Raw genomic sequence first — 16,823 nt, 5'->3', positions numbered from 1 at the left:
ATTGCACACTGCAGTTGCTTACCACCAGGCGATACAAGACTATTGCCTCTATCAATTGGTTTGAGCGTCAAAGCCGCGCCCTTAGACTATGATCATGCTGTCATATGTTTCAAAGTAATTAAATAACAAAACGTCATTTTAGTGTCTCTCTCACGTTGAAGTTCAAATTCAGTTCAAATGTGCCTTATGGACATTGCATCGCTAGAGCGAAACAATTCAATACAGTGTTAACACAATGTACACAACAAACATGAGATGAAAAGACTGTGTATGTGTTTACATGTATGCTTTCATGAGAGCAAAAATATCTCTATAGAGGTGTGTGTGGAGAGGTTGTGGTAATGACAGGGTAGTGGTCCTCTGTGAGTGTGTGTGTGTGTGTGTGTGTGTGTGTGTGTGTGTGTGTGTGTGTAATGTCTCAATGTGAAGGAGAAAGTGCTCTCTCTCTTCCACTCACTCACTCACTCACTCATTCACTCTCTCACACACACACACACACACTGAGACACACACAATATATTTTATAGGTATTTCATTTCATGTTAAGAATTCCTTTGAATAAAGCATTCAGTTTCTCTTTTTCTGTCTGCTCAGTCCCATCATAACTTGAAAATCACCTGTAGATTGAAAACAAAAAAAAACAAACATTTTCAATCAGTGCCCAGAACTTATATTAGCCTACTTGCCCTACATTTCAGCTCATTCCAAACACAAAGCTACATATTTTCAAAAGAAGCCTATTAACCCTGATGAACCTGAAAGGTATACTATGCAGTTTCATGTATTTTTGGCAACTGAGCTCCTCCCTAGAGTCATGATTATTTTATATTTTACTCTGCCATTGTAGATAGGCCTACTTCTCGTGGCTCTTCCCCTCTGTACACAATGATAATGTTTTTATTGTGGAGGTGAAGGATTATCAACAGGCAAAAACGATATCCAAAGAGATATATCTACTGACAAGGTAATGTTTCAGGTTTCTCACGACTCGGGATGTCTAAAGGTCGACTATTATTTAAGTTGCATGGCTGGTTCTCTTGTTAACAACTCGACTATGGCTATGCTGTATTGCTATGCAAGGTGAACGAATCCCAAGTTTGTTTACCATCAAATTGGCTTCATACAACTTATGTTAAGGTGAACATTTTGCATAGTATACCTTTAAAACATTGTGTGTTAGCCATATGTCATTTTTAGCATAAAAGCTTAGGCTGTAGTGGAATCACTAAGCAGTAGGTTGGAAGCTGGTCCAAAAATGTCTGACGAGCTCAGGTCCCCATCAAAGTAATTTATTCTAACCTAGTTCCACGTAATTCAATACAGGCTGATTTCTAGTTATGTTCCTGAACCTCATTTCTATCCTCAAACCACTAGGTGGCCCATGAACAGCACACCACAGCATCTCAGAGATATACGGCTCTGCAGTAACTTAGACCAATCAGTGTTTCACTCTTGATGACAGAGACCAGGGTGGAAGCATGGAAGGAGGGATGTGAATGCTTCAGGCAGACGAATGACTGAATAGATAGATAGATAGATAGATAGATAGATAGATGCTGCCAAAATGGAGTACAGTTATACTCCATTTCATACTCCATCCCCCCCCCCCTATCATTTCTAAGTCTCTGACTGCAGACCATAACAACCATCTGATTGTCTAGTTGATGCACACAAATGATCAGAATAATGTTCCTAACCTTACCTATTTTAGGGCCTATTTCCCAAGTCAGAGTCAAACTGAACTAATGTTGGTATTTTAGAGTCATCACCTTTCTTCTGCTCTCTTCTCGAGTGCTTTGCTGATTTGACTTGTTTGGGGGGGAGAAAAAAAATCAACATAAAAACAATGTTGTATTATACATTTACATTTTTTCATTTAGTAGACGCTTTTGTCCAAAGCAACTGACGTCAATTATATTACATGGCACATTGTCCCCTGAGCTACTCGGGGTTAAGCGGCGTGCTCAAAGGCACAGCACTGCAACTCGGGGTTAAGCGCCTTGCTCAAAGGCACAGCACTGCAAGCCAGGAATTGCCTCGCTCCTTAACCACTATGCTACCACACTGTCATCATAGTGGTGCTCAAAGAAAACAATGTCACAATGTAAAATCTACTGCAGTTAAGACTGAAGTGAATCCATACATACCGAAATGTGGTTTGTATACATTTGTGTCAGGCAATCAAGCTTGGGCAATGGGAGATGCTTTGTCTATTAGCAGCACACATCAAACTCTAATACATTAAGATCAAATGTTTGGTTATTCGTTCAGTTTCATACAGTTAAAGCTCATCGAATTCAATAATCAAAAGATTACCACTGCCTTCACTGAGACAAAGTAAAAGTGAAGTGAAATATGAATCATGATCTGTTCCAAGCTGACATCATGTAAAAGAAGGTGCATTCCTTTCTCTCCCTCTATGACGCTGACAAATGTTTAGCAAAAAAAATAAATAAATAAATCACTTTCTTACCGTCTGTGCTCTTTATCTCCATCTGGTGACCAACTATGGGAAGATCAGGGAAACGCACATCCCCGACAGTCCGTACTTTTTTCTTGGTCAGGCCCATCATCTCAACCTGCAGTCCAAGTCCATCATTTTGCAGCTAAAGAAAATGATAACAAAAGCATGAGCTGACCAAAAATACAAATCATACACCACACTTCTGAGTCGGCCTCGATTTCTTTCTCATTTCAATGAATTAAAAACAAAAGCATCTCATCCCAATCAATCTACCCAAACAAGCACATCCAAGCTCCTGAAAAGAGGCTTTTGTCTTGTTTCATTACCTGAGTTTTCCCCTCAGCCTGCTGGCTACTTAACAGAGCCATATCGGAGGGACTTGATCTTCGTTTCGTCTTGTTTGCCCTAAAACAATCGATCAATAAATCAATGAACTAGTCCGTCAATAAACCAGAACATCAGCTATTAGTGCATTGTTCTGCATGAAGAACCAGAGACTGACCGGGTTTTGTTGACCTCCATGTTGGATGGGGCTGCTCCTAAGAGGTTATTGCCCTGGCTGATTCGGGGCATGGTGAAGGTGATGGGAATGACGCTTTTCTCAAGCATCATGTCAGGAGAAGAGGCCGTGGTGTGGATGACCGGGCTGTCCACCACCATCCTCCCATGCCTCCGGCTGGCTCTGGAGTGCTTGGGCTCGGTCGTTTCCTCTTTGCCTCGTCTGTCTCTTTCAGCTTCCTGTCACATACAGGGGGTCTCCATGGGTCATTTGAGCCAATCAATTATGATGCACGCCGAGCACAGACATTACCAGATGAATGCACTCTTTTAACAAATCAAAGACTTGATATGTGGTTAATCATATGACAACAACGACACATTGCATTCATATAGCACTTTTCAAGGCAACCAAAGTGCCTCACAGTGAAGGGGAAACCTCACTAACCACCACCAGTCTGTATATGGCATTTAAACATGCACGTCTGAAATTTGACGAAGGAAAAAATGTTGCACTGTGGTGCAACATGCTGCAGCGTCCACACCATGAGCAGGTCCAAGTGCCCCCGAGGACCCAGGTTCGAGTCCGCCCTGCGGTCATGTCCTGATCCCACCCCATATCTCTCTCTCTCCCGCTCACTTCCTGTCTGTCTTCACTGTCCTGTCCAAATAAAGGCAAATAAAGCCCCCCCCCCAAAAAACAAAAAAATCCAAATAAAAAGTGCTTACTCTGGCGCGTCTCTTGGCGTGAGATGATGAGCACACAGGCAGCTCCTCAGTTTGCTCCACAGTCCCACTATGGCACCACTGAGTGTTGTAATATTTGGCATCCTTCATAACTAGTGCCTGTAACTCTGGAATGAATCTGCAAAATAAATATGTAACATTAATACATACACAAATACATATTTTCTTGGTCTATTCCGGATAAAATTCCATATCCACAATGAGTCCATGGAGGAAGCGGGCCAAAATAGCTTTGTCTTCCATTGCTATGGGTCACCTTTCACCGAACTGGTCTTTTGTGAAGTATCGATGAATGAGCAGTTTGGAACAGGTGGCCCTGTCAGACGGATCTATCTGTAGACATGCCTAAGAAAATAAATGATTGGTTAAAATGAGAGATGGCCATACAAAGGCATGTACTGTATGTCTTCAGATAGGAATCTTAGAGCAAACCTACATCCACCAAGTCAGCCAATGTAACTGGGAGTTGATAGAATTTCTTTCTGTGATCTTTGGGCACCTGAACCTCAGGAAGCCTGGCCACAGCAAATATTGGATTCTTGAAATACAGGTCCAGTTGATGGCGGGTTAAAGGACCTAGAAGTATACATTCCATCATTGAAAGAGAAAACGCTGTAACGTTGATACCATTTGAGAAACTTTCTTACAATCTAAACTAAGAATCTGAACAGTCCCTAGTAAAATGTGACCACCTTAAATGTTGTAAAATGTTTGGCAAGGATAATGTTTTGATGAAACATCATTATCACACCGTGGCAGACCAAACAAAGTTTTACATGGAATTATATAGGATGCATATACTTAACCATTACAAGTTTACATGTAAAACGGTCAGTTACCGCAAATTATCATCTGAAACAGACGGTTTTACATGGAGTTATAAGTTGAATTGTGATCTCCATCGGTATGAGTTCCCTACAGTAATAAAAGGTTGCCTTACCCACTTTGCAGACGATCTTGTGTACCTGATCTAGGTCAGATGAACCTGTCAGAAAGGCATTGCTAGTAGCCATCTCTATTATCAAACAGCCAACAGCCCAGACATCCACAGGCCTGAGAACAGGAAAAAGCATCTCTTTAATGAGCTCATGAGATGGGATAACTGGAGGGACGTACATACATGGTCCCTCTGTGTGAGCATAAGCACAATACACATTTATCTTCCCCTTTGTCTGCTGGATAGATAGACAGATAGATAGATAGATACTTTATTGATCCCCAAGGGGAAATTCAATTGCTAAACGTATTAATGGACAACTCCTGCAGAATGAATAGAACATCATGGGAGGCTCTGCAGGTTCCACTTACATAGTATAACCATAAAGGTGTGTGACTGTCAGAGTAATGTTTGCAAATGTGTCCCTATTCCAGAGGTAGTTATTGTGCTTTTATGTGGTGTGTGTGTGTGGGGGGGTGTGGGTGTGTGTGTGTGTGTGTGTGTGTGTGTGTGTGGTTGTAACCAGTGTCAGAGGGATGTTTTTGTAAATGATGTGTAACTATAATATACTATTGCACATTTATTGTGATATCTTATAACGTGTGTTTGATACAGCAGCTCTCTTAATCTAAGTCTGAATAGTTTCCCATGGAAGACAATAAAGTAATCTAACTTTAAAACAAACACCCATTAAGCATGTAGGTCTACCTAATACTTACTTGCTGTAATTTTTGTCCCCCACAAGTAGCTCAGGGGCTCGATACCACCTGGTGGCCACATAATCAGTGAGGGGCTCGCCAGTCGGCGCCAGTGTCCGAGCAAAGCCAAAGTCACAGACCTTGACTATGCCAGCATTGGACACGAGCACATTCTCTGGCTTTATGTCTCTATGAATAATCTGTTGAGAACATATATAGTCATGAACTGAATGTAATGCCCAGCTATGTTATCCCCCCATCCCCCCCCACCCCATTCCAATTTCTGTCAGTGCCAAATTGTATGCCAAATCTTTTTTTGTCCTTGCATTTTGTTTGTTGTTGGTGCCATGGTGCCTTTGTTTTGGTTTGTCTATTGCCAAGGTGGAAAATTAGCAGCTATATTTATCACTCCTGACTCCTCAATAGTCAGCCCTGACAATACAGTACTTGCATTACTGGTGTGAAGATAATCAACTCCTCTCAATATCTGGAAAATGAACTTCCGGAGACGTCTAGTCTCCAAACCATTAGGATGTCGTTCCAGGTCCTCCAAAACATTGTGATCAATGAACTCAAAAACAACACACAGGCGCTTCTTGTATCTGAATACTTCCAACATGTTGACAAGATTTTCATGGCGAAATTGCTGCAAAATACATAGAAAAACCCGACTTCTTCTTTAGATCTAGCCTATACTTGATCAGAATAAATAAATGTATCATTAATTAGGCTATATTAATCAATACTTAAGAATTAATCAATTTAAGAATTCAAGTAGACTATAATATTAAATATCTTAGGTGAAAAAACCTGTTGGCTTTCTTCTTACCCTCAACAGTTTGATTTCTCTCAAGATAATTTTCTTCATAGTTTTGTCCTCCTCCTTATCAATGAATCTCTTGATGGCCACAATGTGCCCTGTCTCTTTGTGTCTGCATTTCAATACTGTTCCATAACTTCCCTCACCAACTATTCCGAGGTTCTCGTACATATCCATGTTTTTTATGGATATCCCTGCGCACCACTGAACACTGAAAAAAAGTTGCTATTTTTCCTGCATATATTCCCACTGCTCTCTCGCCATATTGTAAGCAAATTCTATCTAAACGCTACTTTTTACACCACTGCAGCAACTCAATGAGATTCCATCCGACACATCAGAACTTGGTGACCATGACAATAGATATAATGTCATAAACGGGCTTTTTCTAGAACGTTGACTCCCATAATTGGGAGTTTTACAGCACGCAGTAGACTACACTGCGCATTGAATGGATTCATTGGCCTACATAATCAAATAGCACATAAATAATGTTGCAAATTATTACAAAAAACGTCGCTCAACGCAACGCATTTCGTATTAAATGTGTAGGTACCAGCATAACACGATATAACGCCCTAGCATTACTACTGGAAGCTGTTTTTTTCTAAATCACCGCTGGAAAAAATAATAGTTACTTTTAATATTACTAATGTTACAAAGTAACTAGACTCAAAGAATTGTGTCGAATCGAATCGAATCTCTTGTCATTTCCCTGTGCAAGTATATGACGTCACTATAGTTGTTTGGGAGAAGAAAAATACAAGCCTTGCCACCACTGTTCAATCTCACCGGTGTCGAAACATTTTATGACATAAAGGGATTTCCCTGCCTTACTACCATGTCCACTCCGGCAAGACGACGACTAATGAGAGATTTCAAAAGGTAATATCAGTTTTAATAAGTATTCTGAAAATGAAGCTTGTAGCCTACCCTATGCAGTTTCAGCATATCCTGCTTGCTTGCTAGCAAGTCAGTTTGGTGGACGTAGTGTTGCCACAAAAGGCCTGTCGATTGTTATCATGGCGTATCGTTTGTTTGTCAATTTGTATAGATCGTATTAGATTCATGGCATACTTTCGAGAGGATGATGTGCTCATGAATTTGGATGGCGTGTAGCAATACCATGTAACATACACACCTCAATAATAATTCCTCAAACGTCGGCTAACGTTTGCATAGCAATTACCAATCGGCTAGCTAAGGCTAGCCATGTAGGCTATCTAACGTTGCTGACGTTACTTAACAAAATAGTCTAACCATAATAGCATGTCATACGCTGCAGCTGACAAAGGCAAACCTCATTATGGATTCCTTAATAGCGTTATAGTAGCCGTAGCTTTGACGTGAAATGGTTACTTATGCAATCAATGTCAATAACTTGCCTACAATTTTACAATACAGAGTGTTATGCTTTACAGTTTCTTGAAGGTGCTATTTCAGTATACTAACGTAGGTCATTTTATTTCCCTGATTACTCCTGCTGTTATGCAGATTACAAACTAGTGGTCATAGTAACAGCAAACAGCTTGTCAAATCTGCTCCGACCTTATAGCTGCTACTGAAGAATTTGGTATGTTGGGTAATTAACAACTGGGATGTGTAATTGCATGCACAGATAGAGCTCAATTGCTGTCTCACTTTTTTTTTTTTTGAAATGGTAAATCCAGAAAGAAGGATGAAATTGGAAACTAACACATCTGTGCTTGTTGAGAGTAGCCTAAAAACAATGCTCTGGGGATGATCAGCATTCTTCGTTGGGTATGAGCCACAACGCATCTTGTATTGTAGCCTATATCTTTGGTTGATATCAGGTATCACCTCCAAGTGATGTAACAGATACAAGAACATGTGCTACACCTTATTAGAACATGTCAAAAGTAATATAAAAGTTGTGAGACCATACAAAAGGAATATTGTTAAGTCAAACAAGCCAGGTATATTTATGGTTTGTTCAGTTGTATGTATGTATAGTTCACAATTAATTTTACTAGGTGTGGTAACGCTCAGGTAGCAAAGGCAGGCATCCACCGTGTGGGAAGGGAGTTCAATGAGGTCCACCTAAATGTAAAATACATCTTTTCAGTGTTCACAGTGTGACTGTTTCCAAGTATATTCATCTCTGCCACAGGTCTCTTTATGGCCACATTACATTCTTTGACGTATTTGTGTGACAAATCGTAATTATTTTTATTTATATATGTCTGGTAACCATTCCACAGGTTAAGGGAATGGTTTTCTTTTGTAAGCCATGGATAGTTTTCACATTTTTTTTTTTTTTTTTTTTTTAATGCCTATGCTTACATACCTGGAACTGCAAAGAGATACCTTTTCAGTCAGATGTGTGAACCTGCTGCATAGATTAACCAGTGTTTTCCATACCTTTTTCTATTCACAGACTTCAAGAAGATCCCCCAACTGGCGTTAGTGGAGCCCCTTCAGAAAACAATATAATGTTATGGAATGCTGTTATATTTGGGTGAGTCATCAAAAACAATGTACACTCCTCTTACACGATCTCAGGTTGTTTGCATGTCTCAGGTTGTTTACATGTCCAAATAAAACTTCTACTGGAATAAATGTAACTATAAACATATACGTTCTTGGGGGAGAGGAAATTTGGGCTGGCTTCCAGGCTAATGAACATGTACTGTTTTATCTAATATGATATTTCATAGAAATAACAGTTATTTCTTCGTTTTTAGACCTGTGGGGACGCCATTTGAGGATGGTAAGAATTCTGCCATACAGTTCAGCATGAAATATAGTACCTAGTTATAGTTTAATATAGTTTGGGCATTAGCCAATAGACATTAGGCCAGTTTGCCATGATCTCTGTTGAAACAGAGACATTTAATATATTGTCATTAAATGATTAAATTGAATGATGGAATTTGAAGTTACCTGGAGAAAAATGGAGAATAAGTTGGTATTTACATGCTGATGAGACACAGATCCCATAGGTTTGCACTGTCTGTTTTCAGCATCGTTTTAAAGGTGAACTCTTAGTCTACATGGAAACATAACTCCACTGACAACATTTATTTTTCATGCAACTCTAGTTTTTTCAGCTACAACATTTTATGGTGTAACTTGTTCATGCAAATATGTGCTGTGTCAACATTGATTTATACTCTGCATACTTGTCAAGGTTATTTTAGCTTTTATTGCGTGTCTCTCCACAGGAACCTTTAAGCTTGTGATAGAATTTTCTGAAGAGTACCCCAATAAACCTCCTACTGTTAGATTTAGCTCCAAAATGTTTCATCCAAATGGTAAGATTTGAAAAGTACTTTTTTCATTCAGGCCTTTTTGTGGTATATAGATTTTCTGGTATTTTAACCGTTTCTGTTTCTCTTTCATTATATTTGTGAATGACAGTTTATGCAGATGGAAGTATATGTTTAGACATTCTACAAAATCGCTGGAGCCCTACTTATGATGTGTCATCCATTTTGACATCAATCCAGGTTGGTTATCTTGGCAAATCATGCCTTTGTATCATAAAGCATGTTAATGACACCTTTATAACTATTGTATTGATTATTACACATGTATAACATTGGGCATACAACTGTATTTAAAAAAAAATTTGTAACAATTGTAACAAGTTTGTAACAATTGAAAGGTTTGTAACAAGTTTGTAACAATTGAAAGGTTACAGTGGTAAAGACTATGGGTGCGTTTCATGTAGCGTTTATACGTCCTCCCTCGCTCCTCGATGCCTCGATCCTCACTGATCTACATAAAGAATGATGGGGGGGGAAACAATGGGATAGTCTATCCAGTGTTAGTTATAGATCAGTGGGAACGCCCCTCGAGGACCGAGCATCGAGGATCGAGGAGGCATAATGAGAGGCACCCGATATCACCATCTTCATTTGTGGTCTTCTTGTACTCACGATTCAGTCTCTGCTGGATGAGCCAAATCCGAACAGCCCCGCCAACAGTCAGGCCGCCCAGCTTTATCAAGAGAACAAACGGGAATACGAGAAACGAGTGTCTGCCATTGTGGAGCAGAGCTGGGTGGACTCGTAACACTACAGTGCAAGTGTGCCTCATCATTCTTTATGGAAAAAAAAAAATATTTCAAACTTTCATTTACCTCATTGGTTTATCAAGTCGTCAACATCATCATTGTCATCATCATCATCAAAGAACTCAAGTGCCACACAAGTAAACAATTTTGAGGGAAATCACACATTAAATCAGTAGGGTCTTATTACATGCTTGCCAACAAATTTTAAGACAAACAATATTGTGCTATTGTTATTTTTATTGCATGGTGTGAAATAAATTATTCCAGACAGAATTTGTAATATATCTTTTTGGACTGATGCTGTTACTGTTGTTGATGGATGGTGAGAATAGGCTACATTGTTTTAAGTGATGAACTGGCATTATTCTCATGATATTGTGAAAGAAATAGCTTTTACTGTTGTTGGTTTTGAATTTGTGGTCAGAGTTGTCCCCAAGACTGAGAGTGACTTTAATCAAACTTTAAGTTGAGTTAAGGTCCAATACACCATGACACGGAATGTGAAATAATTGTTAGCTGTTGCGTGAAATGTTGGATTCATAAATAGCGTCCACAATAGCTACCAGTCAGTCGCACCTTCTTTCACCCTCAACGGGAATAATTCAGCTCTTGCTATTCAAATCAAATATAAATCTGTAATGGAAGTCATTTAAAAGTAATTTCAAAGTAAGGGTAATGTCACTAGTGTCTATGATATGAAAAGGATAAGTTGAGTATTTTTTTTTGTTAAGTTACCCTATATGAAATACAATTTATACATATAATATGCTGTATAAAGATAATAAACATTTTTCAGACAACTTGAATGAGTTTGTTTATTATTGTGTGTGGTGAAATATTTAGATTTTGATTAAGTCGAGAACATTTCATTATAAAAAAAAAAGTTAACACACGAAAACATTTCTACTAGAGTTTTAAAAATCCATAAAATAAGTAACGCTAATACATCAAGTAATTGATCAATCCAATGAGATGGTGAATATCATCAATTCATTCTTCCCAGCACGAAATGAGTGCCTTTGTTCCGGTTGTCTGCAAATCCACTCCAGTTCCGGGCGTTTGTTCATTTTCGCTACAATAAAATGTATATATTTTTAAGAATAGAATTGCAATGAATGTTTCTTTCCATTAAACCATATTGGAACTTTAAAGAGAAAAGCTCTGCACACAGGTATCACTTTGAGTGAATAAATGATAATAACAAAGTGAGTGACAATAACAAATATAAACGATTCACAAACAATGTCACTGAACAGTTAGTTGGAGGTATCTTGAACTACGGTTTGGAAAAAACACAAGAAACTTAGTTTGGAGCTACATTTGCACTAAAATGAGTCAAACTCTGAAAATTTTGCTGATGTGAGTACAATTTAAAACATAAAATATCACTGTTTTTGATATTGTAGACGCTTTCAAGCATAGAGCAATATATACTATAGCTACATAAAAACTGGGTGATTATTGGATTTATGTGCTAGAAAATTATACTGTATTAAGCCAACCAAAGTTGGACTGAAGCATTCAACCAAAGATGTGGTTAAGTTGCCATGTAGTGCTTCTTATAACCTGACACACCTGATGTGCATTTGCCATGCTCCTCACACTCACTCTCTCTCCCCCCCTCCCCTCCCCCTCCCCCTCCCCCTCCCTCCCTCTCTCCCCTCTTCTACCTTCTCCTTCTACCACTTTCTCCTCCTATCACACTTTTGACTAGTGCTTATAATGTAGGCGGTCGGTCCTATCCTCTAGTACAGACGCAGTGGTAATTCATAGAGGGTTAGTAATCAAGGATCTTTGCGTAATTCCGAGCTAGGGTCTCCTCTGCACTGTAGCTTATGTTATTCTATTGCTGTAGTCACTTTGCATAAAAGCATCTGCCACATGAATAAATGTTAATGTAATGTGTATGTCAAATAACTATGAAAACAGTGGCAGTAGCCTACTTGGGAACTCTGAGCTGGAGTCTGTGATCATGTCAACTGGCAGGACAGGACTAGACATAACAGAAGCTCGTCAACCGTTCAGTGTTGACATGGCGCTAAATAAGTTCGCATATTGGCGTTATGATCTGTTCTCACCATTATATTCCCAATAACACTGATACATGCACATTTTATTCAGCAGTTTGCTAGTGAATGCTAGTTCTATCAATTTGGTCAAACCATAGTCTATGGGACAAACAGTATCCACAACCCCGTGTGGTAGCAGGAGAGTAAAGGCTAGAATCAGTTTGAGCGCAACTCTGCACAAAGTAACAGTCCGTGAATGAACAGTTACTGAATTGTAGCTCTCGTGTAAATGTATCTCGCAGCTAGCCTACCTGCTGCTGCATTATCTCGTCTCTGGTCTTGAACACGGGAGCGTCCTCAACAACAATTCCTTCTGCCATAGCGCGAGCTTTGTCGAGGATGTCCGTGCTGTACCTGTGGCAAAAAAAATAAAGCACACTCAGTATCAGAATAACTGCGTAAATTATATGACAGCAAATTCAATATTTCGTAAAACTTTCTCTAACCGGCAGCCCAGGAACACATTGTTTGCCCAAACCATGGACAAGGCGAGAAGATGATCTAAGTGAGGATCCTCGTAATCATTTATATTCCTCAAGATAAACTCTCTTCTTGATTTCCAATGCTTGTCACTCTCTGATATTGAACGATATGCTTCCACACTGTCAGCCAATTGCCTGTTTTGTTCAATAAAATCTTCGACATCTCCAGAGGCCATTGTATCTTTCTCGTTCAGTCTTGAACTACAGTGAATGAACATGCGCTCTTCCTTTTCTAATGTATCATGGTTGGCAAACAACGAATTTCGCATTACCGCCACCTGCTGAAATGGAGTGGAATAAGTAAGTGCTATTTTCCTGACTTCTCTTCATGATCCAATAATATGGTTTCGTGAATGTCACATACACTATACCAGGGGTATTCAATTAAAATTCCAAGAGGTCCAGTTACTAAAATGTCCTCCCGGCAAAGGTCCGAATCTTAAATTGTCACTGAAAATAGTGTAGGCTACCCTGAAGTTAATAAAATCAATAATGCATGTACATTTCTAGGCCTATTTAATTTATTGTTACATTTCAAGTGTTTTCAAAGTAATATGCTTGTAACATACCAAAAAGTCTTCACTTGAATGGTACTTGGATGCAAAACAATACTGTAGTTGTCTTTACTAGGCCTACATTTCAAGAAAGACAGACAACAGACACTGAATTTATTCTGAATAGAATAAATATAAAGTGCAAAATAACTTTGAGCAGCCTGAACTTAGGGCCTATTTCAAGCAGCCTAGGCCTAATGTAAAACATTCCGAATATTTTGAATAAAATAAAAGTGGATCTTTAAGAAAAGAAAAAAAAGACCTTTGCATACTGCGTTCTAGTATCCTCTGCTAATAGTTCAGATGTTCTTGAATCTTGTTGTTGAAGCTGACAATGGGATCTGTAAAGTTTCTGCAGCCGCATTAAGCACTCATTCACAGCTGCTGTCCCATCGCTAAATGCTCTTTTGTGTTGCATCAAAATCCACGCAATCTTTAACGAACACTAATTTGCCTGTACATGCATGCGTGATCACACGAGTAGACCTGTCATATAGTGTGCTTTCAATTTGATAATTATTATCCTACCTCCGCCGAGGAAAGTAATGTTTTCATCGGGGTTTGCGTTTGTTCTGTTTGTTAGCTCTCGGAGTGCTTTTCAAGTTTTACTTGCCCTCACTGCGGACTTCTGCGTGTACCTTTCCTCTAACGACCCGTGTTTGATCTCAGTGACGCACGCTAACGTCGCCACAGTTTCACAGCGCATATTCACAGCAGCACGAACGTATTGGTCCGTCCGTCCATTCATCTTTAAAAGTTCGGTTTTCACCATCATTTTTGAGCAAGCCATTTTCTCTCATCTCCTCTCTCTCCCGCTAGGCCTATTCTCTGTTGCTGAAAGGTAAACAATCGAGTTGATTGGCTTAGCTACGGACGACTTTGATAATATTAGGCCGACAATTTCAACGGGTCCGGACAGCACCGTCACTGGGTCCGGACCCGGACCGCGGTCCGCCATTTGGTGATGCCTGCACTATACCATTAAGTCAACACATGCTTTGTAATTCATCTCACCTCAGATCTCTCTCTCTCACACACACACACTCTCTCTCTCTCTCTCTCTCACACACACACACACACACACACACACACACACACACACACACACACACACACACACACACACACACACACACACACACAACTTTGGTGATAGCTATAGCTGAGCATGAGTGAAGACTTGTTCTGCCTCTGCCAGTGAAATTAATTTGATCCGGTTTGAGAGATAGGGGGGACCGTGCTGGAAAAAAAAACAAAACAAAAAACAGCCTGATCAGCTTGCTGGTTGACAGTATGTTTTTGCAAAGGTTTTGCTGCTAGTTTACCCAGCTTGCGATGGTAATTCAGCTGGTTTTGCTTGTCATACACGAGTTGGTCATTTTAGCTGGTGTTGCTGGTTTTATATTACATTAACTGGCCTGCCAGCTTATGTTGGTCATTCTAGCAAACCAGCAAGACCATCTTATACCAATAATGTCAAGCTTGGCAGGCTGGTCACCAGCATGAGCATCTTAAACAAGCTGTGTATCACATGGCAAGCAGACATATCACACCAGAATGACCAGCTTCCTCAGATGGCCTCGCTAGCATGCCCACCGGTTGGCCCAAACCGCTACACTAGCAAAGACCAGCCAGAGCTGGAAGAAAACTAGAGAAGACAAGCTAAAACCTTAAACCACCAGGACGGGGTGAGCAGTGGAGGCATGGCCAATGCTTTTTTTAGGGGTCGCCAGCCAAAATGTTTAAGAACCACCGGTCTACACAACAGACTCTCTCTCTCTCTCTCTCTCTCTCTCTCTCTCTCTCTCTCTCTCTCTCTCTCTCTCTCTCTCTGTTGTATGCATTTAATCCTATTTGCATTTGTGACAACACAACTTGTGTTGTTTTTCATCTGTGTGTCCAGATGGGACTACACATTCATTATAAGAGTGCAAGAAAACTTGATATTTTGTATCTTACCTCAGAGGTCACACACACACACACACACACACACACACACACACACACATACACACACACACACACACACACACACACACACACACACACACACACACACACACACACACAAACACACACACACACACACACACACACACACACACACACACACACACACACACACACACGTACACACACACACACACTTTCCAGGCACAATCCAGTTGTATTAAAAAAGTTTAAGTATCATTTAACTTCAGAGGCATCTCTTCAGTTTCAAGATGTTGAATTAGCTGCTGTCTCACATGTTTATTTTTTAAGTTAATTTAATATCTATTTAAACCAGTAGGCCCTATGCTCAAAACTATTTGAGCTGGATCCCAAACAAAAGCAACAATAATACCAAATTTCCGCATACTATCTGCTTATTTGGACAATATGTAAAACAATGTCTTGTTTAGGCTAACTATATTTTGCATTTATTGAAACTGACTGGGTTAACCATCGACTGTATAATATGCGAACACACGTTTCAGCCATGGTTTCAGCGCATGCGTGCCCTCATGATTTTATACATTGCATTTCCAGACAGTGCCACGTGGCGGCCAAGCGTATACATTGCAAACAAACGGAAATAACACTTCAACTATTGGTCAACAGAGGGCGATGTAAACCCATTGTATACGACCTTTAGGGTCCTAACCATCACATAGGCTACAAAGGGGAAAAAGGCTAGACTACCTGCACTCTCACTCTCTCTCTCATACACACACACGCACACACACACACACACACACACACACACACACACACACACACACACACACACACACACACACACACACACACACACACAAGTTGTGTGCACATTTAGTCCAATCGTGTTTGCATTTCAAGAAAACCTGGTACTTTGTCATTTATCTCACCTCAGAGGGGACACACACACACACACACGCACACACGCACACACACACACACACACACACACACACACACACACAATTCCTAGGCACAGATATGGAGGTCATTAGGGAAGGGGGACGCAGCTGCATTAATTGATTTAATTATGTGCCCCATTGCTGTGTGAATAACATTACAAATGAGATGTGTCAAAGTGCTCCTCTTAAAAATAATAATAATATTTAAAAAAAACTTCTTACATTTCATCTATGTAGTTTTTGCCTATATCAAAAATAAATAAATGTATTATTGTCATGAATGTTATTAATTATTAAAAAATGCAACATATGTGACCTACTGAACATGATGATGTTTTGATGATGTTTTCAAGAGGCATTTAAGTTTTTCATAGCCTAGTGCTTGTGCCAGCGGCCATTGTAGCCTAAAAATCCTGTGTATTATACAGTGTGTGTGTGTGTGTGTGTGTGTGTGTGTGTGTGTGTGTGTGTGTGTGTGTGTGTGTGTGTGTAAATAAATAAATAAATGCATACAATCATAGATACATATTGGCCATCATTATAAGTGCTGGCTCCTCGTCATCTCTGCTTTCCTACACAAATGATGAGTTTTCTCAGTTGAGTACTAAAAAATATGCAATTGCTGTGAGATTTAAT

At 39.7% G+C, this 16,823-nt stretch overlaps 2 protein-coding genes across 4 annotated transcripts; one reads left to right on the top strand and one right to left on the bottom strand.

The window, feature by feature from the left end:
• Positions 1-519: 519 nt before the first annotated feature.
• On the bottom strand, positions 520-6,456 carry LOC134079899 (cyclin-dependent kinase-like 3). 3 transcript variants are annotated; one of them, XM_062536025.1, is made up of 12 exons: positions 6,174-6,456; positions 5,796-5,990; positions 5,366-5,544; positions 4,650-4,762; positions 4,146-4,285; positions 3,966-4,054; positions 3,692-3,827; positions 2,967-3,202; positions 2,791-2,869; positions 2,474-2,606; positions 1,703-1,808; positions 520-617 (listed from the first exon to the last, which is right to left on the bottom strand). In XM_062536025.1, exons 1-11 carry the CDS (start codon positions 6,339-6,341, stop codon positions 1,708-1,710), a joined length of 1,569 nt encoding a protein of 522 aa, XP_062392009.1. In that variant the 5' UTR covers positions 6,342-6,456; the 3' UTR covers positions 520-617; positions 1,703-1,707. The 3 variants fall into 3 exon arrangements, with proteins under 3 accessions (XP_062392009.1, XP_062392010.1, XP_062392011.1); XM_062536026.1 differs by lacking the exon at positions 1,703-1,808; XM_062536027.1 differs by lacking the exons at positions 5,366-5,544; positions 5,796-5,990 and having other exon boundaries at positions 6,174-6,232.
• Positions 6,457-6,893: 437 nt separating this feature from the next.
• ube2b (ubiquitin-conjugating enzyme E2B (RAD6 homolog)) lies at positions 6,894-11,003 on the top strand. The gene is made up of 6 exons (XM_062536028.1): positions 6,894-7,049; positions 8,563-8,643; positions 8,870-8,895; positions 9,350-9,439; positions 9,546-9,634; positions 10,074-11,003. Exons 1-6 carry the CDS (start codon positions 7,006-7,008, stop codon positions 10,200-10,202), a joined length of 459 nt encoding a protein of 152 aa, XP_062392012.1. The 5' UTR covers positions 6,894-7,005; the 3' UTR covers positions 10,203-11,003.
• The last annotated feature ends 5,820 nt before the right edge of the window (positions 11,004-16,823 follow it).

This window comes from Sardina pilchardus, chromosome 5, assembly GCF_963854185.1.
Source record: "Sardina pilchardus chromosome 5, fSarPil1.1, whole genome shotgun sequence".
NCBI lineage: Eukaryota > Metazoa > Chordata > Actinopteri > Clupeiformes > Clupeidae > Sardina > Sardina pilchardus.
Note: the sequence above shows the minus strand (reverse complement) of the source record. Positions and strands in the feature narration are given on the sequence as shown.